Source organism: Amblyomma maculatum, chromosome 5 (genome assembly GCF_055883805.1).
Source record: "Amblyomma maculatum isolate TAMU_Amacu chromosome 5, ASM5588380v1, whole genome shotgun sequence".
Taxonomy (NCBI): Eukaryota; Metazoa; Arthropoda; class Arachnida; order Ixodida; family Ixodidae; genus Amblyomma; species Amblyomma maculatum.
In genome coordinates, this window is record NC_139348.1 from 101,704,116 (window position 1) to 101,730,279 (window position 26,164).

The 26,164-nt window shown below is 45.4% G+C and overlaps 1 protein-coding gene across 1 annotated transcript in view; it reads left to right on the forward strand.

The window, feature by feature from the left end:
* LOC146189042 (sodium-coupled monocarboxylate transporter 2-like) overlaps window positions 1-22,198 on the forward strand; it is a 53,815-nt gene extending 31,617 nt beyond the window's left edge. The window contains exons 11-16 of the mRNA XM_084603201.1: window positions 1,354-1,421; window positions 1,506-1,592; window positions 11,850-12,034; window positions 14,131-14,231; window positions 19,998-20,092; window positions 22,056-22,198. Coding sequence (XP_084459327.1) covers window positions 1,354-1,421; window positions 1,506-1,592; window positions 11,850-12,034; window positions 14,131-14,231; window positions 19,998-20,092; window positions 22,056-22,196 — 677 coding nt within the window. The 3' untranslated portion in view covers window positions 22,197-22,198. The remainder of the gene's footprint in view (window positions 1-1,353; window positions 1,422-1,505; window positions 1,593-11,849; window positions 12,035-14,130; window positions 14,232-19,997; window positions 20,093-22,055) is intronic.
* Window positions 22,199-26,164: the final 3,966 nt, after the last annotated feature.

A 26,164-nucleotide genomic window follows, 5' to 3' on the forward strand; every position in this document is an offset into this window, starting at 1 on the left:
CTTTTCTTGCAGTGCTCCTGTCGCGCGGAGTTCCTTGGCGCGCGTTCGTTGCAGCACTTGTGCAATTGTGTAGGATTGAACTGTAGGCCGTCGCTCCTACAGTCCCAAGTGAAGCAAAGAGAGGCAAATAGTACAAAGATAACTGCTGTCAACTCTTTTTAAAATGTGTCGACTCTGTCAAGCCCTTTGTTTCCAGAGTTTTGGCGGCACACCCAACACCTTCGTGGTGTTGTATAAATTGAATTGAATCGAAGCGAAGCAAAGAGGAAGACAAGTGTGGAGGAATTATCAATGCATTTTTTTTCTCGAAAAGTTTGCCACAAGGCATAAGTTGAAAGGGGGAATGGGATGCAGAAGATAGAAAGTTAAAAGAAGGAGTGAAGTCCATTTGCACTTAGGTATTCGCAGAGGTTGGCGGTGTAGCGATTGTCCATTGCCCACTTCTCGTAATACGAGTGACTGCCGTGATGTCTAATGTTTTTCGACATAATCGTGATCTTTAACTCTGTATCCTCCCGCAACCGACATAAAAATACGCTCACTAGAGGTGGCATCCTAGCGACGACCAACGTTATTTTCTTTCATAGATATAAACATTTAAAACTTTAACTCGTTAGAAACAAGGTTAATAATCATTTTTAAGTAATGCAGATCCGTGTTGTTTGAAAAAAAAAACTACGACACCTTTCAGCCCCACCGGTTCTGCACAAATACACTATGGTACGAGCTATCTATACAGACCTTTTCTTTGTTAGCTTGAGTTACACGAGAAAAAGCGCAAATCGACGTAATGAGGGAATATAATTGGTATCGCATGTTTCAAGGTCATTATGCCAATGGCCCCCCTGGGAAATCATTGCAAATGTTTGATGTGTCCACAAGGGTTAAAGGTGTGCAGCGAGTAGTGGAACGGTGTTCGCCTTTTCACTTTTCGAAGCGTTGTCTAGTTCTCCTTCGTATTCACAACACGTGCGAGGCGTTCACTAGCAAAAGTTTCCAAGGTAACTCGGTTGAGACCAAGGTCCACAAGTTCAGATTTGCTCTGGTGTCCTCATGATTGCTTTCGAGCTAAGTATTCACGTGATCAAAAGGCCTATAAGTACGAAAGGATATGCATTGCTGTCAGACATGAGTGTCACATCAGCAATCCGAGCATTGAGTTTAGAGAGCTGTGGAAATACAGAGGCTGGCGATGCGGTGGTGGTGATGCTAGTCTTTCACAACAGCAAAGTGTAAACATTTCATGTGAAGGCACTTTTAAGTTTTAATCGAATTATGTTTCCTTTATGCCCATTGCCATCTGCGTACGTGTATTTCTCACAGTTGCAACAACGAAAATTATTGTCATTACAGCACTTGCAAGTGGAACCATTATGACGGCATTCTCAATCGCTGTTCCACATATGGGAACCGCCTCACGTGTATGTAGCTGACGAGATTTACTATTTTGAACTTATAAAGGGAATTTGGATGCACTTAAATGCTTTTTGCCTTCGGGTTTTCAGCTTTTCATGTCTCTCTACGCTTCCGCGGCGGGGCCTTTCGCAGGACTTGTTCTTCTGGCTGTCTCATCTCCGTGGGTGAACGCAAAGGTGTGTAATGCCCGACACAAAAAATAGATAGAGATCACATTAAATCGAAGAGAGAGGTGACAGTAAGCCAACGCTCAAGTAAACTAAGGATGCTTTTGAGACACTGGAATTGAAAAAATTTTATTTGGCTTAGTATCTCATCCAATGAGCCGTAAAGACTGGGGAACAGTGTCAGCCACAGTCATGTTTGTAGCCTTCTGCAATTATAATACAAACATTTGTACCTACATGCATTACTATTTACGGAGATCAAAGTGCGAAATGGAATTATGTTACACTTCAAAGCGTAAGGTTTGACGACTGTTCCACCTTTATCAATATGCCAATATTGCTAGATGGAGGGTAGATTTATATACATGAGAAATAGATATAAGACATTGTCTGACTGGTTGATATTAATCTGCAAGAAAAGGATGCGGGCACTCATGGACGCCACAGTGAAAACATCTGAATTGATCGCGAACAATTTGTGTTGTGCTTATATGGCAGAACACATCGAGGTTTTTCGGCATTCTTTCTGTAGAGATCGTGCCGCTTTACTTTCACAGAAGAAGCGATGGCAGTTTTGAACGACTAAGACAGCAGGAAAGGCACGACAATTTTTGTATGGAACGCGAGTTTCTCAGGGTGGTTTCTGAAGTGAACCGGAGTTGTCCTTCACCATTTCTTAAAACCTCTGCATGTTAAAGTCGACTCTCCGAAAACGCGCCTCATTCATGCTGTTCTCGAGAAGAAATGCTTCGAAAGCCTCGCTGAACTGCTTTTTTTTCTTCGGGACATATGGTTTCCGAGCCTAGGGGACTGTTCGCACTGTATTCCGTACTTGATATATCGCATGCGCTGCCCCAATATAGTCCAACGTAACGCGCGCGCACGTCGGCCTCCGCGACGTTACGTCGGCGAGAAACCGAGGTCTATAGTCCAATGACAAGGCGTGACGGACGTAGCGAGCGCGAGCCGACGCGGCCCAACGTCGCCGACGCGCAAATAGAATCTCGCCCATTTCTCGTCGAACGCTCAGGCCACGCATCCCAGCGTCCCAGCATTCCTCACACGCAGTGAAGATGGCGGCTTGCTATGCAGACGGCGACCACGCGCGAGTTCAGACACTACTGCGGAAAAGCGGCCAGAAGGAATTCGAGCGCATCCCTGCGTGCATCATACCAAACGGATTGGCTATAGATACAAGATACGTTGACAGGGGAAAACAATGCCTGGGATGCAACCCGTTAGCAGTGTGGCCAGGCACAGGTGTGAGCTCTTCGCTGCACCATGCCCGTTTTAATGCAGTGCCCTAGATGGTGTAACGATGGTGTTGTTGCCCTCATCTGCAGTATTTTCAGTTGAAGAATATCAGAAACTGCGGAAGCGGCTTCGCATAGAGTTGTGACCAGTATACGCCGGAATCGAAGGCCTTTGATTTGGCCACAAGGAACGTTCTTCAGCGGCTCAACAACCTGGGAATTTGCAAAATTGACGGAATTCTGCAGGAACTGCGGCTGACCGAGAAAGTGATCCTCATGACTGTATAATCTCTAACTGTTCTCTAATCGTACATATACTATGTGATAATTAGTTCTCAGTAAAGCATGCACGTACACAATTATCATTCCGTCCGAAGCCGTCGTCGATGCAGACTTAGGCCGTTGCTGGGCTAGTGTCACCCGTTAATAATTAGAAGGATTATTAACATGCGCGCTTAACGGTGCGCACATCCCCAGACAACCATAGAGTGAGGGGGGGGGGGGGGGGGGGGTAGCTGTTCCGGTCGCAAAGGAGATGCCCTCGGCCTGCGGAGCAAGCTCAGCCGGAATTCAACTACCTTGTAGTGACAGAAGGGAGTGGCCGTTTGGTGCCCAGCTTCCGCCGGTTTAAGCCTTTGTAAGGGTCGGAGTCAGAAGTAACAAACACAACAAGAGACGATACAGAGGAATACACAAACACTAAAATTGCACAGACGAAAGGTTCACAGAAAAACAAACGCTAAGCATGCAATTACAGAGGTATTCAATAACACAGAGGCTTTACAACAGATCAAACACGAGAGAGTCACATAAACAAGCACCAAATTGTTCGCCGGGCACTGTTACAGTCCGACGCCTCGAGAATCACGATGTGGCCGCTATGCAAGACGAGCGCCGCTCCCTCGCAGGTCTGTGGGCTTGCCAGCAGCGGGTGATCCCCTGGAGTCCAGCCGAAGCACTTACGAACACGCCGCAATCACTGACTGACTACACAAGCGGCGCGGCCTCAATAAATAGGGCGCACCGCATCTGTCTGTTAACACGCGCCAAGGCTAGCGCGCACACACAGGTTAGAGCGCTCCCTTTTCTTCCCGTCGAGCCGCGCGTCGTCATTGGTCAGGCCCCGTAGAATTTTCTGTAGACGTCTGGCATTTTCCGGACTGAAGAATCAGCGTCATCGCCGGGTGATGAGAAAGAGGGTGACGGCGACGCGTACAGAGCTACGCGCTCTCTCGCGCGGGGAAGGAGGTTTTGTTAGAACCTTGTGGAAATTTCGATGCGGCGCCGCGCTGGCCTCGCGCCGCGCCGGCTTGATAAAAATGTGCGCCGATTTCGTGACAGCTGGACGTCTCCACGGCTAGCTAGCTGTAAATGCTCTGTGCAATTTTACCATTCGCAGTAAACACATCGCATCACTGTCTTGATCACGACAGTAATTAGTGCCTCGATAGGTGACCAGTTCCTCCCTGTAGGTGCCCTGGCGTCTGCTCGAAAATGCACCCCGAAAACGTACCAGCCCTCAAGGACGTTCTTGTGCGCCTGCGCGCCGCAGCACCGTGCACGCCAGCCGCGCCAGACTGTAGAGGCGGCAGTTTTTTGACGCGCCCGTCGTAGATGACGTACAGTGGCCGACGGCGCCGGCTCTTCAAGTCGCATCGAAAACGTTGGACTATTTTGAGGCCTTTATTCTTCAATACTTTGCTGTGAGCATCGAGCTGCTTGAAAAAAAAAACTAGAATGTTCATTTCGAAATTACGGAGCATATACTCGGTTGCTTATTTTAGCCATTTCTTGGAGACCCACAATATATTATATCAGTATTACCATTTTTTTTCAGAAACCAAAATTTTCTTCACTTCTAGATATCTAGCTTATCTCCATAGTACGGTCATAGTTACCGGACGTTCATTCATATGATATCCTCAAAAAGACGCCTAAGTATATCTCTGCAGCTCTCCTACTTCTCCATTCGCCTTTGCTTTTGTTCATATTCTATTTGTGTCTTACATGTCGTGAACGTTCGGCACACGTTCCGAAGTGCGTCAGCGGACTACACCATGCTACCTTTTAAGCAGTATATGTGCTAGCTTATGATAATACAGCTGTGCTTTTAGGACTCAATAAATGGCATGCTTGCAGTTATTTTCAAAAGTGCGAAGGCTTGGGGAATCGATGGGCTTCCCTACACAGCAGGTGTTCTTGCTGTTTCTGCGGCCTTCGCTCGTACCGAGTGGTGTTGGTGACCACCGCTGCGTCCGTGGCTCAGTGACACATTGCGGTGCGGAGATGACGACTTCTCTTCTCGGACTGTACACGTTTATTTACACTTTTTACAATTGGAGTATTTAGACGTAGAGGGCTAACTGCGACTGGTGAACGATCTGAGGTCAGAGGCTAGCAGAATCAGGCCTTGGCCTCCTGCTACACTTTAGGCCGGAGTCCCTTGAGACCTCCGTCAGCCTAGCCTCCCTCTCGAACAACCCGTCTGCTCTCCACTCCCGTCCGAGCCCAACTCTGCTCCGAGCCCAACTCTCTTCCAAGCCCAGCTGTCCAACGCTCACTTTCTTAGCGTTACCCAAAATTCCAGTTTAGTCCGTTGACCAATCAACGTACGCCACTCTGTGGCCAATCACATGCAGTCCTTTAAAATGGGCTGGCCAATCATAGTGCCACATATACCCTCTCCTACGCATGTCAAATAAAACACACACAAAGCACGCACTAAGCGGCGAGTGGTTGCGCACACAAACACATACATCTGCAACTTTTCCCTCTCCAAAATCCTCCCACGCAAGCGGCGCCAAGCAGTCGCTAAGACAAACGGCGTCAACGGTTACACTTCCGAAAATACATAAAAACACCCACGCGCAAACCTCAGGCCCAAACATTCCGATCCCTGCCCTTGGCCGGTTGCGCGCGGGCGGCGGATTCAAAGGGACACACAGGCGTCTTCCCGGGAAGACATGTCAACAGCGCGTTCTCCCCAGGCCTGTGTTACGCCGGGTTTCGGGATTTATGGCCTCCGCGCCCTCTCCACTCGAACCGGGAGACACAGCAGTTAGTGCCGAACCCACAACCACTGGGCTTATGCTGTGCGCTCTAACTGCACTGTCCTGCCTCCCTCGCGGCACGGGACGGAGAGAGCCGGCGGCGTCGCCCGCTGTCATGTGTTCTGGGCTCACTTCCGAGAAGCGGTCGCCTGCGCGACCGTCATAAATCTGCCCGCGTCAAACTGCCCCTTGACCTTGGTCGCCCCTTCGGAATCTCCCTTCTGTGCGAAGCCCGCGAACTTAACTCCTCCCCATCGAGAATGTTGCGCGTACACTTGCTGTACGCTCAACATAAAACTCCTCTAACAGGGGGAAGAGGGGGGGGGGGGGCATTGGGGTGTGGCGTACACCAAACAAAACAAACCAACGCAGCATGCAAACAATAGTGCACCGCTCCGTACATAGGCGTGCGCGCCCTGAACGACAATATTCGGTGTGCATATTCGCAAACGGTAAGTAATGCATGCGCCAAAACTCTGAACAACACTCCTGGCGTATACGACACCACACAAAGCAATACAAGGTAACACTGCTTGGCGTATGCAGCACGAAACAAGGCAATAAACACAGCATGACAGAGCACAAAGCCGGAGTTCACACAAGACACATAGTCCGGCACAGGAATGACTGTCCACTCCGTGCTCAAAGTCTCTTGGATGAGTCAACGTTCCCCCACTCCCAATCACTGCCTCAGCGCGTGGTCGAGCAACAGGGGATCTTTACGCCTCTCACAACTGGCAGTGGCAGAGTGGGTTAAGACTGTGAACATTGCTCGGCGCTTACCACCGGGATCAAACGGCTTGACTGCTCGCACGGCACAGACGAGCCGCAGCATGCAAGACAATCACACGCGCCCTGCTTTCCGGCTGTGCCGCTCTCCTGCATCACATAAGACGCTAGCTGCCTGCGTGCACGACACACGCGCTTCCTCGGAAGCACGAACGAGAATGCACCCAAAAGGTGCCTCTGAGACTATTGTGCCTGTCTCAAAAAGCTCATTCTCCGGAGGCTCCGCCTTAGCTGTCCTTCCTTTACGCAGATGCGCACCGAGGTCACAACGCTGGTCATGGTCCATCGCTGCATGTGACAATGTTATTTTGCTGTTTTCTAAGCGTGGGACGCAATTTCCGCCGCCATCGCTCAGACCATGCCCCAGACTGCGCTTATCTGCATCTTCACACGCACCCGTGTTTTTCGGCTCGGGATCGCTTCGCCTAACCCGCTCTGCGGCTGCTGGCTCCTCGGACGCTACTACTGGTGTAGCGATCACTGTTTGGACTGTGGCGCTCTCGACACAGCCTGCCTGGCACTCTGCCGCTTCGGTCGGGAACACAAGTTCAGCGCTCGCGCCAACCAAGCATTTCGCGTCCTTGCTCACATTCGCGTCATTAGCATGGTGAGCACATTCGGCTACCTCGCAAGACTTGACCTGCTCATTTTGGCTAATGACATTCCATGTCAGAGGCGCCTCCGTAGAACACGCCTCGACCTCAGGGATATGAGACTGCTCCTCTCTCTCAACATCGGTTGATTCTACAACTCGCGTCTCCTCAACGCGAACTTCAACTGCACTCTCCTTACCGACCGCCTCGATCAGCGCTTGATCAGTCCCATCTGCGGGAGTGTACGCCTGAATTTGCACCCGCTCCGGTAGTTCACGCGCTGCCCTCCGTAAGCGCTCCTCCTCCTCGAGCCTTTTCCTTTCCTGCCTTAGCACTTCCTTGGCTATGGCTATCTCCCGCAGGCGTTCGTGGATCTGCGCTACTCTTTTCTCCCTTCTCTCCCTTTCCTCTTTTTCCTTAATTCGCTCAGCCTCTGACATCGGCGCATACCAAGCGTCGTATGCACAGTCATAATCACTCCACCAACCCAATGTAGCCATTGTGCGTTACTTTACCTTAACCCTGCGACTCATGCGCATATGCTGAGGCAAGTAAAGTGAGAGCGGAGAAACTCACTCAATTGTCGAGCTGTCAGCCACTGAGCTTGCCAAGTTGCCCCACGCAGGTGCCGCGCAGAACAGGGTCCGTCGTCTCGTTGTCGCAGCGCTCGCGCCCCTTTAACAGCAGCCTCTTGCTCGCCGGCGCTGTCGTCAATGAAGCCTTGGCTTCTGAGGTCTCTCGCTTGGATGTCGCCTCACTGTCGCTGCCTCTCTAGGCCGGTAGCGTCGATTCACGGGGCACCTCGACGTCAAACTTCTACCTGGTCAGCCTTGGCTCACCGAGGTAGTGTGCCGTCCTCCGGGTACATCAGTTCGCGGCGTCGTCGATCTCTCGCCACTCCGCAGGATGTCGCTGGGCCGATCCTGTCTCGACTGCGCCAGGTATTTTCAAAAGCGCGAAGGCTTGGGGAATCGATGGGCTTCCCTACACAGCAGGTGTTCTTGCTGTTTCTTCTGCTGCCTTCGCTCGTACCGAGTGGTGTTGGTGACCACCGCTGCGTCCGTGGCTCAGTGACACATTGCGGTGCGGAGATGACGACTTCTCTTCTCGGACTGTACACGTTTATTTACACTTTTTACAATTGGCGTATTTACACATATGTCGTCGGATGCGACATCAAACGTAGAGGGCTAACTGCGACTGGTGAACGATCTGAGGTCAGAGGCTAGCAGAATCAGGCCTTGGCCTCCTGCTACACTTAGGCCGGAGTCCCTTGAGACCTCCGTCAGCCTAGCCTCCCTCTCGAACAACCCGTCTGCTCTCCACTCCCGTCCGAGCCCAACTCTGCTCCGAGCCCAACTCTCTTCCAAGCCCAACTGTCCAACGCTCACTTTCTTAGCGTTACCCAAAATTCCAGTTTAGTCCGTTGACCAATCAACGTACGCCACTCTGTTGCCAATCACATGCAGTCCTTTAAAATGGGCTGGCCAATCATTGTGCCACATATACCCTCTCCTACGCATGTCAAATAAAACACACACAAAGCACGCACTAAGCGGCGAGTGGTTGCGCACACTAACACATACATCTGCAACTTTCCCTCTCCAAAATCCTCCCACGCAAGCGGCGCCAAGCAGTCGCAAAGACAAACGGCGTCAACGGTTACACTTCCGAAAATACATAAAGACACCCACGCGCAAACCTCAGGCCCAAACATTCCGATCCCTGCCCTTGGCCGGTTGCCCGCGGGCGGCGGATTCAAAGGGACACACAGGCGTCTTCCCGGGAAGACATGTCAACAGCGCGTTCTCCCCAGGCCTGTGTTACGCCGGGTTTCGGGATTTATGGCCTCCGCGCCCTCTCCACTCGAACCGGGAGACACAGCAGTTAGCGCCGAACCCACAACCACTGGGCTTATGCTGTGCGCTCTAACTGCACTGTCCTGCCTCCCTCGCGGCACGGGACGGAAAGAGCCGGCGGCGTCGCCCGCTGTCATGTGTTCTGGGCTCACTTCCGAGAAGCGGTCGCCCGCGCGACCGTCATAAATCTGCCTGCGTCAAACTGCCCCTTGACCTTGGTCGCCCCTTCGGAATCTCCCTTCTGTGCGAAGCCCGCAAACTTAACTCTTGCCCCCATAGAAGGATTTCTAATTTACTTGATATCTGTTATGTGCCTGCGTTTCCTATGTTTCTTGCATCATTGGCTCCTCTGTATGATAGTACTTCGAATAATTTTATCTCTTATCCTGAACGTCGAATTGCTTTTACAATACAGCCGTTAATCGCTTCATATTGTTTTCTGTCGTTGCGGTAAGCTAAGACGGCGAATAACATCAAGGGCTCGAACTCGCCATATTGCCCTAGTAGCGGCTGTCTTCCTATTCGTTAGAGTGATAATATAGCGAAATATTTAACATGCTCTAAATTCACCGTAATAGGTCTTCATCCTTTAAAAATTTCTCGTGTAACTTCCTGAGTACAGAAGGGGTTCATGATTGGCCCGCTTCTACTAATTTTTATTTGTGACTTCATTTATTTATTTATTTATTTGAAAATACTGCAGCCCCTTAAGGGGCTATAGCAAGAGTGGGTACAAAAATGTGGAACAATTCCACGCATACAAAAGTACATACAAGCATTACAAATATAAAGGCTAGAAAAACAACATGCAATGCTACGGCTTAATTGCCGACGCAAAATCAGAGATTGATAGTGCACGAATGTTGCCATCCAAAGAATTCCAACACTCCACAGTGCGCGGAAAAAAACTGTATTTGAAAACGTTAGTGCGGGCAAAAAAAGGTTGGATATTAAGATCGTGATGGCTCCTGGTTGCAGATGGTTTTGAAAACGAGATATGCTTACCCTCTGAAAGGCAATTAGCAGAATGAACTATGGAGTGAAGAAGTTTTAAGGACTCAGTTTTTCGGAGGGTTGCAAGCGGGCTTATGTTTAGGGAAGACATCGCAGATGGGGGTGAAAAATGAAAGTCGTAGCGGCGAAAAATAAATCTTACAGCTTTACGTTGCACAGATTCTATTTGATCGATTTCACATTGCTTGTATGGATTCCAGACATTAGAAGCGTATCTCATCTCCGACATCACTATCGCCATTCAACGTTTCGCAAAAAACTGCCTAATTTACCCAACTATAACTACCAAGGGCGACCAAGCTGCTCTCTGGAAAAATGAAAGCTCGTTTAAAACTTGTGTAATTCATTTATGATGGAAGTTTACACTGGTTGGTTGTTAGTTGGTTTGTGGGGTTCAATGTGTCAAAGCGACTCATGCTATGAGAGACGCCGTAGTGGATGACTACGAGAATTTCGACCAACTGGGGTTCTTAACGTGCATTGACATCGCACAGTACACGGGCGCCTAAATTTCGCCCTCAGCAAAAAGCAGGCACCGAGGCCGGGATTCGACCTCGTATCCTTGGGAACAGTAGCTTAGCATCGTAACCAGTTGTGAAAACTTGACACTAAGAAGTACAGGCATTTGCAATTTTCACGAAAGCATTTTAGCCAACTGTCCCTGGTATATTTACTCCCTGAACACTTATAACTTGTACAATCTTACCGCAACTTTGAAATCAGTATCAACAACAAACTGACATGGGTCGGCCGTATTACAAAAAAACACTGACGGCGATTCACGTATGTACCGCCTTTGCCAAAAGTAACCAGGCTGCAGGGTCTGTTTCTTGGCCATGTGGTAGTAAATTTCGACTACATCTGAAGCTTTAAATCTGTGAAAACTAGAATCCAGCACCTGTACTCACTTCATAACGAGTTGTAGTCCTCTGGAAATATGTATTGGCTTATAATACAACTGAGGAGCAAAGCATGCAGCCTGGTTACATTTGGCAAAGACGGTACGTACGTTTGGTTTTACTATAAGGTAACTCTACACTTTACCATCCAACATTTGATAATTGGAAATAATTAGTCCTCTGTAGTAGGCTGGAATATAACCCAAAATCTGCAGTTCCTGTCATTCGTACTTAAGTAACATTTTTGTATCAGTTCGAAGCTGCGTATCAGAATTTATATCATCACAATACGCCAATCATTGGCAATCATTGCCCGCGTAAATTGAATGAAATCATCTGTAGACCTTAGTTCTTATCTCTTAGATACAAATTGCACCTTGGTTTAATAGGTTTAATTTAAATGTCCTCTTTATACGCGGCTTGCTAATAAATCCTTCTATTTCTATATCTGACAGTTTGGTTTGTAATAACGCCAAAGAATGTATTGCTTTAATAAAGGTTTCACTGGTTCGTTCTTTGCCTCCACAATTGCAAACTCAAACTTGCCCCCCGGACCACTCGGCAGTGAACGGAAGGCATAAAACTTAAAGACCTTTTTGGTAAGCCACCTTTCTGACTGGCTTATTTTTCATTGGAGTTTATGTTTATTTCCTTTGTTCTGTCTATATTGACCTTTTGCTACTGTCTCCTTTTCTGTACCCCGCAACTGATAATACGAAATGTGCCTTTAAGGTTTGATAAGGATGATGGTACCGAATGAGAGCCGATGCACATTATTAATGCCGGTCTCACAAATACTGATACCACAGGGCGCCGCCTGGTCTAGCATGTTGGTTTGCGGCCTACAATTGTGGCACGCAGTGGGAAAACACTTGTCCGGTGCAGCATCGCTTGTTCTTCTTCCTGGAACACTGGACCGCTGCCCAGGGGCGCAAAACAGCACTGGTGATCCCCAAACACTGATCGAGACGACGGTTACGCCAATGGGCAGCAGGTTGGTAGCGCGCGCTTTGATGACGGGCAAAGTATTACCCTTAATAAATACCTGCCTGCTATTGTTGCCTCAAGCGCGTTTCCTCCCTGACGTCACCTATTTTAGGGCAGTTTATAACCTCACTTTAGTGAACCAAACCATTGCGACAGGAAGAGCTTGATTTATTTGTTTACTTCACAGGCCCGGGACTTCACATTACATAAATAGGTGGGGTTGGGGGAATGCATCAACCAATGCAACAACCGATAGCAAATCCTAGAAAATGTGCAGTGGGTACTGGCATCATTTGGGCATTATGGGAGAATCAAGACTTAGAAAACACAAAAGTACATAGAACGAGCTTGGTCACAGTTCAGCATAGCACAGGAAATAATGAAGGCTGCACAAAGCAGAAAGGTGCTGGCAAAAATACTGCATTAACAACATGCAAGGGAATAAAGCACTGTACGAATCATTTACTGTGTATAAAATGTTACTTATGCTGTTAGAATTCAAAGACGATATCTCGTTACGGCTCACTGCTTAATGTAAATGCAATCCGATCATTTATTGCCAATACACGCAGTGACTGCTACAGAAAATTTAGTGCGTAAGCGAAAACTGGGCGCACTTTGTGCGCACGATCAAGGCCGGTTCCCAACTAAGCACAGGATAAATATGATTACGGGAGAATGACACTTCGCTAAAGTATAAGCTATAAATTAATGACAACTGGGCAATTTTGATACGCCTAGCAAGGAACTGAAGATTTAGTGTGTGTTCTAGTGTTATTACTTTTGATGATGTGAGTAAGATTACAGTATGAGCCTGGCTGCTTTAGTTTGCTCTGCTTCTAAACCGTTTGCAAGAGTTGCACGAGGAAAATGCCATAAAGTAGGGGTGTGCTCTAGAGATGACTTAACCAGCCCTATGTAAGCACTGAGACCTGTTTTAGCATTCAGTAGTGATAGATGGCGTTTCAAAAGAGAAATTTTATTTACAGCTTTGTGAATTTCATAAGAACATCTATGGCTAGGGTCTGACTGAAAATACTCTACTAATTGACACTTGATAGAAAATTAGTTTTATTATCTACCACATTGATAATAAAATTAACAGGAAGCCTAGCATAATAATTTTTTTTTTTGCAAACTATATACATCATAGCATTGTTTAGCGGGAAACCCGTTCCAGTTTGGTTTCCAACGGGCGGTGGATATTGAATGCGTAATTGAGAAAAGATACGTACCTGCTTAATTCGCTTTTTGGTTGTGTCATGAGAGGCTTAGAACCCGTGCCGTCAAAACTTGTATCATACCACTGCTTCAACGATTATTGAAGGCTCCACCGTTTGCAGCGCTGAATCGTGTTCGGTACTTCTTCACTGATACTATGATGCTGTCCGACTACACAGCAGCCGCACCCCCCTGTGTCTTTCTGTAGCGGACGCACCTCACACTCCCAGTCACTATCACAGTCATGCGAATTTCAGGATGTTGCGTGTGCCTTCACATAGATGTCAGATGAATATTGTGAGTGAATATTCATTATTATAAATTGTCTTATGTTATTCATTCATTGCGGCGAGTGTTTATTCTCAGGCACGCAGAACCAATTTTATACGTCTGGATGTAAAATGAAGATCAAAAAACGAAAATTTCTCAAAGATGACAACATAAAGTTTGGACACGCGAATATTAGTACATAATTTGTCTTTTTTAACATCACTGTGGTAGTTTAGTCACATGTTTTGCGAGAAACACTGCGTTCAGCGCTTAATACCTCTTGAGATTTTTTTTGACAGGGTTTTTATTACTTTCAACAGCATCTTGCTTCATTTATTTTAATGAAGGTTGTCCTCTTTGAAAACAGAAGTAATTATTGAACTGATACGTGACAAATAAATTATCTATATTTTCCGGCGGTGTGAAAAGGCATGCAAGTTAAATGAACCAAAATAAATTTGCTTGGATAATATTTGTCGCTGAATATAAAATTATTCTCGACAACAAGATAGCTTTTACGATTTCACTTTACATTTAGTTGTCTTATGTGTCATTCACATATTATGATGCTCCAAAATGCAACTCAGACAATATTCTTTTACGTTTCCGTAGCTCGGAGGTGTTCCCACTGTACCAGGTGTCATTCTTTTGGAGTTCTTTCATCGGTGCATTGCTGACTGTGATCCTGGGAACGGCCCTGAGCATAGCGACTGGTGAGCATTAGAATTCGTGTTACTTGCTACGAATTCCATTCGAAGCGAAATTGATGGAAGTTGTTGTTTATTGCATTGCAGCAAGGGATATATGCACACATTCAACCGAGAAAGGACCGAGCACTATTTGGAATAACGCGAGGCTGTGCATGACCAACGAGTAGATATATATTTAATGCCTATTTCACCATCATCTATGTTGCATTGTTTCAGGTTATTCAGGCCAGATATTATGTCAAGAAAATAAGAAAATTAATTTGCTTGAGTGAAACCATTATATACGGAGAACCCACCTTTGCAATACTGCGTAATGTTTGCCGTAGTACGTCTGGAATTTCGACGATTATTCCAGCACTCGGTTTTTAATACACACTTCGTAATTGAAACGAAAAGTATATTAACAGTACAGAGAAGCATTTCTACATAGAAGGTCTTAAACGAAGGTTTAGCGTTATGAAGGATTCGCCTTATTCCTTTAAAGTATTCTACAAGCCTCTAAATTTGATTTTGTATTTCAGGAAAGTTTATTACACAATGCAATATATGGAGCCTCTCTAACCGCGCTGGAATTCCGCGCGGAGCGTGTCGGTTTGCAATGATTCCTAATTGTCCGCATATCCCCTAACAAATGTCCCGGTCGCAAAGAGAAAATATTGTGGGCGCTTAAGCGTGGCTTGAACATAGTGATAGAGTGAAAGCTTTAAGTGTTGCAGCGAATTTTTCTGCGGACATCTGGATTTATTGTGCCGCCGTCAATACGCTCGAAAGAACAGTCTGTCCTAACAACTCGCTGTTGTCGTTCGCCGCTACCAACTACCGAGTTATCAGTCTTCTTCTTTTTCTTTTTACTTCTTTCTCTTCTTCGTTTACTTCTTGCTATTTATCCCTCTCTTCTTCTTCATTTATTTCTTCTTTTTTCTTCTTCTTTCTTCCAACTCCTGTCTAGGCAATAGTCACGTGGAACGGTGCCACGGTGCCACGCCGACGGCTTAAAACCTACCGCCGTGTAGCTTTCTCAACAAAATCCACGCCGGAAACTGATGTCGCGTAAACAATGTCCTACAGGGAACGTATCCCTGGTTAATTACCCTGTGACGTTTAAACTGGTGATCTATTTTTCCGGCAAAAATTGCCAGCGCCACTCAATGAGGGATGATATTCTTTCTGGAGAGTACTGCTTGCTCCATAATGTAGTTAAATGCGGAAGCATTCACTATTTACGGACACATAGAATAGAACTACGCGACTGCGCCTTGTAGAAATTACTCAATAATTGTAAATATTGCTCAGTTAATCACAGTGGGCGAGGCGAACTGAGCCTGTAGTTGCTAGGAGGCGTGTGATCTATTCTCTGAATTTTCTTCCAAACAAATGTAATTTCATGTGTTCTGCGTCAAAATCAATTCTGTGAATTTAATTGTGGGTTCGTTTTAAGCTGGATATAATGTTAATTGGTCTGCATCAGTCTGTTTAATTTGTAATCTGTCGCGTATATCAACCAATTTGTGTAATTTAATCATGTATGCTAAAACACACAAGCTGTGCCTGAAAAAACGAGACACAATCGCTTTTGCCCAATAAATAAAAAATGTGTTTTTGGAAAAGCTAGTGTCCGCCACCTGACTTTCGAGCTCCGAAACTTTCCAGTGGCGACGGTAAGATAAGGGCCGTATATTATATGCGTCAATTGCGAACACTAAATCTGCCAGACTTTCTGGAAGCAGAAGAGTCGACTCATTTAATTGGGCTCTGAATTATTGGGCCAGCGGACATGATGTAGTCATTATCTGTGTAGAACCACTAAAAATTATATCAAGTGTGGCATCAGATCCAATGTCAAATATATGCCTCTTTTCAGCACTTTCCATACAATACGTTAGCCTCGGAGCCTACACTTTGACAGCGCTCAAACTCGAGGAAGAGAAAAATTATTTATCGTCGATACGATGATTCTCATTTCTGAAAAAAAAAAAAAAAAAAGATTAGGAGGACGCGAGCACGCTTTAGCGCCAACGTTATAAGTAGACACGACTGTTCCTTTCCCACTCCCTTTTTATTCCGTGATTTTTAAAAATTTTACCTAATAATACCTCTACATTATTGATACATACTGGAACAACTCATCCCAAATTCATGTTAGTATTTCAGATTACGAAAAAGCATTTGACTGAGTAGAAACCTCGGCGGTCATGTAGGCATTGCGAAATCAGGGTGTAGACGAGCTGTACGTGAAAGTGGTGGAATATATATATAGAGGGTACACAGCAACCGTAGTTCCGCATAAAGAAAGTAACACAATTCCTATAAAGAAACCTGTTAGGCAAGGAGACACGATCTCCCCAGTACTATTTACAGCTTGCTTAGAAGAAGTATTCAGAGACTTGGAATGGGAGCAGTTAGGGATAAGAGTAGATGGAGAATACCTCAGTAATCTGCGATTTGCTGATGACATTGCCTTGATTAGTAACTCAGAGGATGAATTTCAAAGAATGATTGATGACCTCGACAATAGAAGTAGAAAGGTATACGCTTAAAAATAAATATTCAGAAGACTAAGATAAATATAAATAACCTAGGGTAGGAACAGCAGTTTACGTTAGGTAGCGAAGCAGTGGAAGTATAGTAGGCGAATATGTCTACATAAGCCAGGTAGTAACGGCAGACTCGGACCATGAAAGGGAAATTACTAGGGGAATAAGATTGATATGGAACGCATTTGGCAAGCACTCGCAGATTATGACTAGCAGCTTACCGGTATCGCTCAAGAAGAAAGTATACAAAAGTTGCATCTTACCTGTACTTAACTATGGGGCTTAAACATGGAGGCTAAGAAGGTTCTACCTAAGTTGAGGACACCACAGAGGCCCATGGAAAGAAAAAAAATGGTAGGGATAACGTTAAGAGATAGGAAGCGTGCAGAGTGGGTAAGAGACATAACTCAAGTTACCGACATTCTAGTGGAAATTAAGAAGAAGAAATGGGCATGGGCAGGACATGTAGTGAGAAGAGAGGATAACCGGTGGTCGCTTAGGGTAACAAACTATATTCCAAATGAAGGAAAGCATAGTAGAGGGCGGCGAAAGTTAGGTGGGCGGATGAGGTTAAGACGTTCGCAGGGGTCAAATGGATGCATCTAGCACAGGACCGGGTTAATCGGAGGAATATGGGAGAGGCCTTCGCCCTGCAGTGGGTATAGTTAGGCTTAAGAGGATGATGACAATGATGATGATTTCAGAGGAATCAAAACGCCTTCACCTAGGTTAACACTTAGCACGCTTGGTACCATTGATTTGTCATGGTCTTGGTTTCGCGTACCCCTCCTCCGCTTATGCAGACGACATGGGTTAGAACTCCAGTGGTGAATTTATTGAATTTTATTGAATTGCACATTTCTTTCTAACGCGTTCCGGTTCTCTGTGCTCTGTTACGGTAATTTAGAGGCTTTCGGCCGAAGGGGCCCGTGTAACTATAATAGGCCCATAGCGTCCGTTATCGCGTAATTTACAATATGTATAAAATAAACCGGTTTGCTTCAATACCTGAAGCTTAGGCATGCGGGGAAGGAATAGGAGAGAGTAAATCTACTGAAACGTATTTGCACCTATTACGCTAGTATAAACCATATGTAATAATTTCGGCCGTTATCATTAACACCCGCACGGAAGTGCAATGCGCAAAATTCCTTTCATTCAAAAGAGATAATGCTCTTATTCTGTCAACTGGTAAGCTAGAAGATTCAACTAGGATATCCTTATTGTAATTCAGGTTCACAAAAAGGAGAAGAGGCTAACAACTGAACAAGGATTCACGTTGGGAGTAAATGATGCTTTAGTTTCATGCCATTACACCTGAAGTCGAAATGACTCATTTGATTTGCCTAGAAATGTGCTTTTTCATGCAAGATAAATTTATAGTGCCGAAAGGATTCTTTTCTTCACTGAAGTTGTGTCGTCGAGGATAAAATTTGGCAGTGGTCAAGGAAGATGGATTAGATTGTTAGTGGCCTTGTTTATTAACGGCAATGTGATGTTTAATTTTATTATATAACTACCAACTTAATACGATTACGTTGCTAAATTTGCTTAAACGTTGTACTACGTCTCTACTGACACTCAAAGTGTTATTAGTGTTTATTGTCGTGTTGCTCTTTTCCTCCTTGATTTGAGAAACATATAACCTATAAATATCCACGATACTGAGTTCCATGAGCAGAACCAGGGGTCCCAGAAATTGGTTTTGAGTGGGGGAGGGGGATGGGTCGGACAGCCGCACTTCTTTATACTAAAAGATAGGATTAAATTTTAATCACACAAATCTTTGTCTTCTTACTTTATAACTTATGTTTATAATTGTTCTTTGCCTAATATATCATTTTATTTTTTATTTGCGTACTTTTGTGCTTGTCGTTGTATAACAATAATGGGCGAGTGACACAGGTTATTAACTGTTACGGGAGCACTATTCACATATATTACCATTGTTTTAGGTTGAATTATAGTGCCTTCAAGAAGAGCTCAAGTAAGGTAAAAGTTAACAGTAATACATATTTTCTTAAGATATCTACTGATTCGATAAATATTTAGGCTAGCAGTTTGATATAATTGCGTGAGCTACGTCAGATCATCTTATTCTGGCCCAAGTTTGGATCTAACAGCTTCCGCCGAGAGTTATATTTCGGGGGTCATGTTTTTACCTTGCTTTAAAAAACTGCTGGTGAGAAATTATTTCTGCGTGCTTCATAAAAACCCGACAACGGATGTTCTAGAACATGCTAGAGACTTTTGGGGACGTTCTAGAAATTTTGGGGAGATCAGGCGGTGAGGGGGGAAGTGCATCCGCCCTCTGCTTTGAACCGCCACTCAGCGGAATAACCTATGATGCGCAACCTACCAGTATGCATAAACGGTCAGATAATGCGTCATGTGATGTCACTCCGTTGACTCTCCTCTGAAGATAGGATTTGCTGGCAGGGCGTGCTAAGAAAAAAGCACAAATAACGCGCACCAACGAATGACGCATGCGCGTGTAGTGATCTGTTATAAAGATACACTAGGAGTGCAGAAGTCCAGTCTTTCGTTGCGGTTTGGTGCGCGAGAAGGGACCATATTTTGTCCTCGATGTAGACGCGGCAAAGGCATTCAAAAACTTCGAAAGTGCCTCTGGTATACGCAGTTCCGAACTACGAATGCCAAGGTAATGAGAGGCGTGAATGTAGCACGTGAAAAAGGTAATTATACGATATAATTATTTATAACTCATAGTTTTCTGCGGCTTTTAAAAATGTCACCTGTGTAGGAATAATGCGATTCTTGAGCGACGCAGCTGACAGTAGTGCATGTGTATGATTCACGAAAATCTATGCTGTTGTTTTCACATTGATATGAGACTTTAAAGGGTAGTCGCCACAATATCAGCAGGACATGAGGTACGGGGGGGATTAATGGTTTCACTTCCTAGTTTCAGGAGCAATATGCCGGCAATTATTTTAAATTTGCCTTTTGCACAACACTAGTGTACCGCTGCCCATTTTTATCTCAGACGCCTATGCTTGTCCGCATGGGAGGAGAAAAAAAAAAACTTTATATATTTTGCCTCTTATGGAAACCTGGTCTCCATAACACACTTTCTAGACAATCAACAGATTTCGAGATATCATGGAAGTGAGAAATATCTAGGCTTATCAGTTTCATTTCTAGCGTGTTGCCGAATAGAGAATGGAGCGCTTTGATCGCGTTTATGAATAACATTCCTTCATCTGTATTGAAGGTGGACTGGTAGCAGCACAGAAGAATATACACCTTACGAGCCCAGTCTTTCTAAACACTTGGAGTCGCTTCAAATCTTTTCGAGAAAAACTACAGGTAAGTACGGTAACAAAAATTTCCTTTCATACTCAGCAACCCAACAGATTAACACTTGAAGTAATGAAAATCCTTCACATACTCTACCAACTTTCGGCATTCCGGAAAACGGAATACCTTTAGTGGAAAAACAAAAAGAAAATAACGAGGACAGAAGACATATGCACGAAAAGAAAAAAAGCTCCAGAATCTCAAAGTGCCTTTTCTCATTATTGTAAGTTTACGGGACACCTGACAATTAATGCTTAGCAGCTATTTGCTAAATAACCTAAATACTCTATGCGTAGAAGATGCCTTTGCAACTATGGACGCGCGTGATGTAATACGTTTTATGGAAAACAATGCCTTTCGCAGCATGCTCTCGCTCGATGTGGATGATTTATTTTATTCTTTCCCCCACCAAAACCTGTTCATGATGTGTCACGAGTGCAGTGAGGAGAATGGTGTGGCAACGTTTCAAAAGGCCACTTGTATATTTGTTAGAATCTTTCTGCTACTTCTAGAATTTTATCTTAGCATAACAATTTTTACTTCTAGCGGGAAATCATATGTGTAAAAAAGTGACATATGTAAATTTTTCAGTATTTCATTGACATAGCCAAAATTACAAATTCGAAAAGAACAAAGTAATCTGAGGTTTTCGGTATGTAGACGATTGTGAAATCATTTTAACAAAAAGTGATTACTTGACCTACGTTGGTATTCTGGTGGAAGCTTTAAACAAATTTCGGCCGTATGGAAGCTGGTTAAAGTTTGCGCAAGAGGTTCCGAAGGCTACCTGAGACATCAAGGCTGGCGTATTAAGGATTTCTTAGGTAATTAGGGAACACAGGTAGGAAAATGAGGGGTCTGCTTTTATATGCATGAAACGGAAGCCAGTAGCCCATTGATATAAAAAAGGCACTTTTTGTGTCGATAAATGCGCTGTAATAACAATTTATCATAAATTTGTTTTGAGCACAAAATAAGATGGAGAACTGCATGCCACCGGGAGAATCCAAACTCCCTCCCTAGGGATCTGGCCTCCGGGCCTGTACCGACTGATCTGTGGAAACGGGTGTTAATTTAGTCTTCTACTTACTTTGGTATTTATGCGTTGCAATTATTCAATCCTTGCGAGTGTTGTTCAGAACTGACGTCGACATGGGTTAGGATCCCTGCGATTGCGCTAATTGTTATTTCGTCCAGTTTGTAATCAGATATGCCCATGGGTAAGTTATTAATTCACATTTTTAAACAAAAATCTTTCCTTAAGCTCTCCCTTGAGTTAGAGGCTGTTGTGTTTTTTTATATGAATGTCATATTGAGCCCCTCATTTTTGGCACACCTGTTTGCTGTTCTCACATTGATTACACAACGAATAGAAGCGACTTTAAAATTAGAGCATATTACCAGCTCACAAAATTCAATCCGGTGAATTTGTCCGGTGCGATAAGTTTTATGAACTATAGAATTTAATTATTTGATCGAAATTTTAAACTTGCCACCTACCTTAAATTTCAATTGATTTTTTTTGGCGTTTGATTTGCTGGACTTATGGTAATAGGAACTTGAAATATCTGATGGTTGTTTTTTGACACTTTTCTACGTAGCAACCTGCAGAAAATAATTGATCTCATAATTACACATATATCATAAAGTATCTACCATCTCCAATCAGAAAAATACGGCGTTTCCGTATTCTGTTCAAGGTTTGGTTATCGCTTAACTTTCTGAGCGCATGAGACTAAGACTCTGGCGTTTATTTATCTTGATCTTGCAATACGGAGGACAGTATAATACGTAATTGCGCAAGCAACATGTACCTTGTGCAAGCTGAAGTTACTCTATTAGGAGAAGGAAAGTGTAGCAAATTGTTATAAGGGCCTCCAGCGCCTGGAGGAAAGAATGATAAAATCTCGACTGATATATTATGCATTGCATCCTGCGAAGATTGCTTTATATGTTCGCGTTTGTTTTGCAGCTCGACAAAGAACCGAAACATGCCATCGTGGGTGTCCCTCGTGAAGACGAAAAGAGTGACAAGAGGAGTCATTTGAGTGAATACGACCTCCAAACACTTCCGGATAGGGTGGAAAAAGACTGCCTAAAAAGATTGGTGTGATAGACAGCGCGGTATTCGCCACTTGTATAGGTGGTGAAAATGTATAGGTTGAGGTTGTGTGTTGTAGCTATATTTAGCTTACAATAGTGTGTTTATATGAAAGCCGTGTTTCAGCTTCTGTCAATTTTTCGGGTTTCAGCCTTTGTAAAAGAGCGCAGAAAAATATTTGCATTTTGTTAAAAAAGAAAACCATTAGGGCGCTCCAGCATTGCAGTATTTTCACTTTTTAAAATATCTTGCAATGTGGAGGTCCTTTATTCCTGCTCTAGCTTCTTGTGTGAACGCCAGCTCTGCAAACGCGAAGACGTCCTGCCGAGTGGCTGGCTTGTGAGACAGGCAAATGGAACGGTGCAAGCGAGGCAGGGTCCGCAACCCTGCCTCGTTAGAGTAGAGAGCGACGAAACAAGAGTCAGGAGGAGACGCGCCAGCGCGCGGCACCACACAAAAGTACCCATCGCTGCCCACATCCCATCTCCCCATCCCCCGGACGCCAAGAGTGCCGCCGCGACATTAGGCCGGCATAACCCGCGTCCGGTATTCCCTCCCTAAGAGTATCCCACAGGACTTAGAAGAGAAGGCGGGGTGTCGGATACGGTCGAGCAAGATCGTTGTCATGCTAACCTATTCTTTTGCAATCAATAAGTGCAATAAGCTTTGTTTAGTTTTGTTCCTCCTAACAATTTAGAAGTGAGATAGACAACCTGCGCCCGAACGTAAGAAGTAACCGTCAAATTTTATCATGCTTGTCACCCGCAACGGAGCATCTTCAACGCATACGACCAACGAAGATGGCGGACAATCGGACTGCGATGGCGGGAACGACGACTCAGGTCAAAGCGCATTCTACGACACGGTAACCAGCTGTAACTTACCTCAGATACCCCAGTCAACGATCAATGTGGCAGAAATCCTGCAAGCCAGCGTTCAGGCAGCTGTGAGAGAAGCCGTCAATGGAAATATCTTACTTCAGACGCAGCAAGCAGCGGCTATACTCATAAACGGCGCGGCAGAGACTGCTCGGTCGGTGCCTTCGTTTGCTCTTGTGTCTTCGAGCTCTCCGACAACAGACGTGTGGATACGGCGCGTGGATGTCTTGGCACAAATCTGCCATTTAGTCTGACTGGCTGACATCTAAAAATACTACTACTACAAGTACTTTGATATATTCTTGGGGAAGGGATACCGGACGCCAGTTATGCCGGCCTAAGTTGTGGTGGCACTCTTGGCGTCCCGGGGATGAGGAGATGGGATGTGGGTAGGGGTGGGCGGGGGGAGGGGTAGTTTATTATTGCCTGCTCCAAGCAAACAGCTCGGAGAACATCGGTAGGTCGGCAGTCCGGCGTGGAGGCTCCGGTGCAGCAGCGCTCCAGGGTAGGTCCAGGCGAAGCCGGGTACTGCGCCTCTGCCAGGCACAGCGAGGACTCTCAAGGTTAGAAGGGCCTGCAAAGACACGGTATTACTCCCTCTCCTCCGTCAACAAAACCTGGCCAAAATGGAAAGATGAAATCAAGCGCGCCTTGCATATGACAGCGGGATCCCAACGACTCCATAGGGAAATGATGAGACGACAAAGGCGAGATGAACCTTTCAAGTGCTATTAAATGACAAGCTTTCGAAAGCTCGTCGTTACAGCCTCAAAGATGAAGCTTGCATTGAGTACCTCATCATAGGGCTCTACGACGACGAGGTCATCAGAGCAGTGAGCGTGCGCACGTATGAGTCGCCAGAGGATCTTCTTACTGTCTGAAGCGCCTTGAAGAAAGGTTAAGAAACGTCGTTTACAAAAATTCCAAATCAGGTGACCTCCCGAATACTCGTTCGCCCATCATTTCCAACGCACACAGCAACAAAATTGAACCTCCGGAGTCGAGCTTGAACACTAGCAAGGACGCTTCTCCGAGGGCGAGGAGGAAGCCGCCGTGGAACGGAAGAGGAGAATACCTCTGCTTAAGTGGGTCATATAGAAAACGACTGCAAAGCAAAGGCAGAGGAGCGCGTGTCGCTGAGACCGTCGTGGGGTTTGACCTCCGAGCCGCTGAAAAGGCGAGCGAAAAGTATTTCGTGATGGCGAAAGCAGACGGCTCCGACATACAATCATACATCGATCACGGCTTCCAATGCGTAATTCTGAGGAAAGTGGATGCAGACCGCATCAGAATCGCTTGCTCGAAGTTGATCAAGCCGTTCACCATCGGGGCTTACGGATCAGGGCGTGTGACACCGTGTGGAGAAGCACGCATCCCTCTCACGATCCATCAAGCTACAGCGTGTGCTGCCTTCATTTCCTGTAGGATGCTTTCTTCGACCTCCATTACAAGCGAATTAGGGAACCCGGCTGAAAGCAGCCTTGCGCAACGGTTTTCAAAGCTTACATACACCTTGTGAGGACATGATTTCATGAGGGCGGATTTTAAGCAAAGTGTTACTATCGCCATTTTAACTAGCTTCGAATGACAACAGTCGTATGCTAGGACACCCTTTTTGGCACGCGGAGAACATTGCCAAAGAAAGTGAACCTCCGCGTGCTAAGGGCCCTTGTTCCCAGTTACCCAGTGAAAGTGCAATTATGTAATATGTGCTGGAGTGAAATATTTATGCGAACTTCACAGAAACGTCTCATTTCTTTGAGCCTTTCACGTGAGCTTCTGAACTTGCAGCGCGGGATCTTTCCGGTTTTTTGAGCTGGAGATCTTTGGAGCCATGTTCCGACTCATCAATTACTGGGACCATTCTTTATTTCCAGCCACACATATCCAAGTGATTGCTCCATTTTTTTCTAATTTCAGGAAACATATGTCCTGTTGGTTAGCCACACCAGGACTCGCGATATTCGACAGGAGTACCCTCCTGACTGTCTGTAGAAATTGGTAATTTGAAATTTCACAAACAGATGTCAGGAAGGCTTAACAGTGGGCGCGGGGTCTTGACTGCGTTCATCAGTTGTTAGGTAGTCGTGACATTACTAAATTATTTGCGGTGTATGCTTACTAAATAAAGTGCAGAACTAGAAATAACGTTTGGTACCCGAGGCATCAATTAGTCTTTTTTCGTGCCTAATAAACAGCTTTATATGTTCTTCTTGATCTAGCAAAAGAGACGTTTGCGCAATTGTGCTAGAACTTTGCTTGAACGAAGACTTAGTAGTTTTGTTGAGATGTAGCTAGTTATGCAGGCGTGTATGTAGCAGAGGAAAGCTTGTGCTTGTGAGTGGGTCTGTCAAAAACTTTACTTATATTGCTCACGTGCGTGAGCGTTTAATATGCGACCTTGTGTCCATTAGAGACTATGAGGCGTTACTATTATCTGTATGATAAATCACCTTGGCGCTCAAAATGTCACGCAGAGTGGCCTGCCGGTGTTATTGCGGTTTGACGAGAGTATTTCAATTCGATGCACCTTTCTAAGGCATGGCCTACGAGTCTCTGTAAGCGCGATCATGAAGCAAGCGTCGACGAGTAATGCGGCCCTGATCGTTACGTTTAACTGAGGCCTAAACTCTGAACGCTGTTGCCGCGAACATTCTTTCGGCTTTAAGTTCTGTCACTGCGTGCATTCCAGTTGTAGAAATACCTTCATGATACCAACCCACCGCAATTGGGGTGGAAAAAGGAGGTAAATATATTTCATTCATTTTTTAAACCATATCCAATTGTTGGTGAAATAGTTTGCATAAAGAGCCCCACAGATGAGATGCTGGATTGGAACACTTATGCTCCCAGGTACACGCCGGTGATACTACCTATGTGACCTTACTATCGCCCGGTAATCGCTACCTCCATAGTGAGGATACTTGAAAGATGCGTCGGGGTGCCCATTCTGGCTTTAAAAGCACGCCTACGATGGTTTGTCTTATTTTGGAAGAACGTTGGTGGCTTAGGAAGTTAGGAAGTTTCGAGGGGTGAAGTGGATGTAGCTAGCACATAACCGTGTCGTCATCTGACGGATTATACCCACTGCAGGGCGAAGGC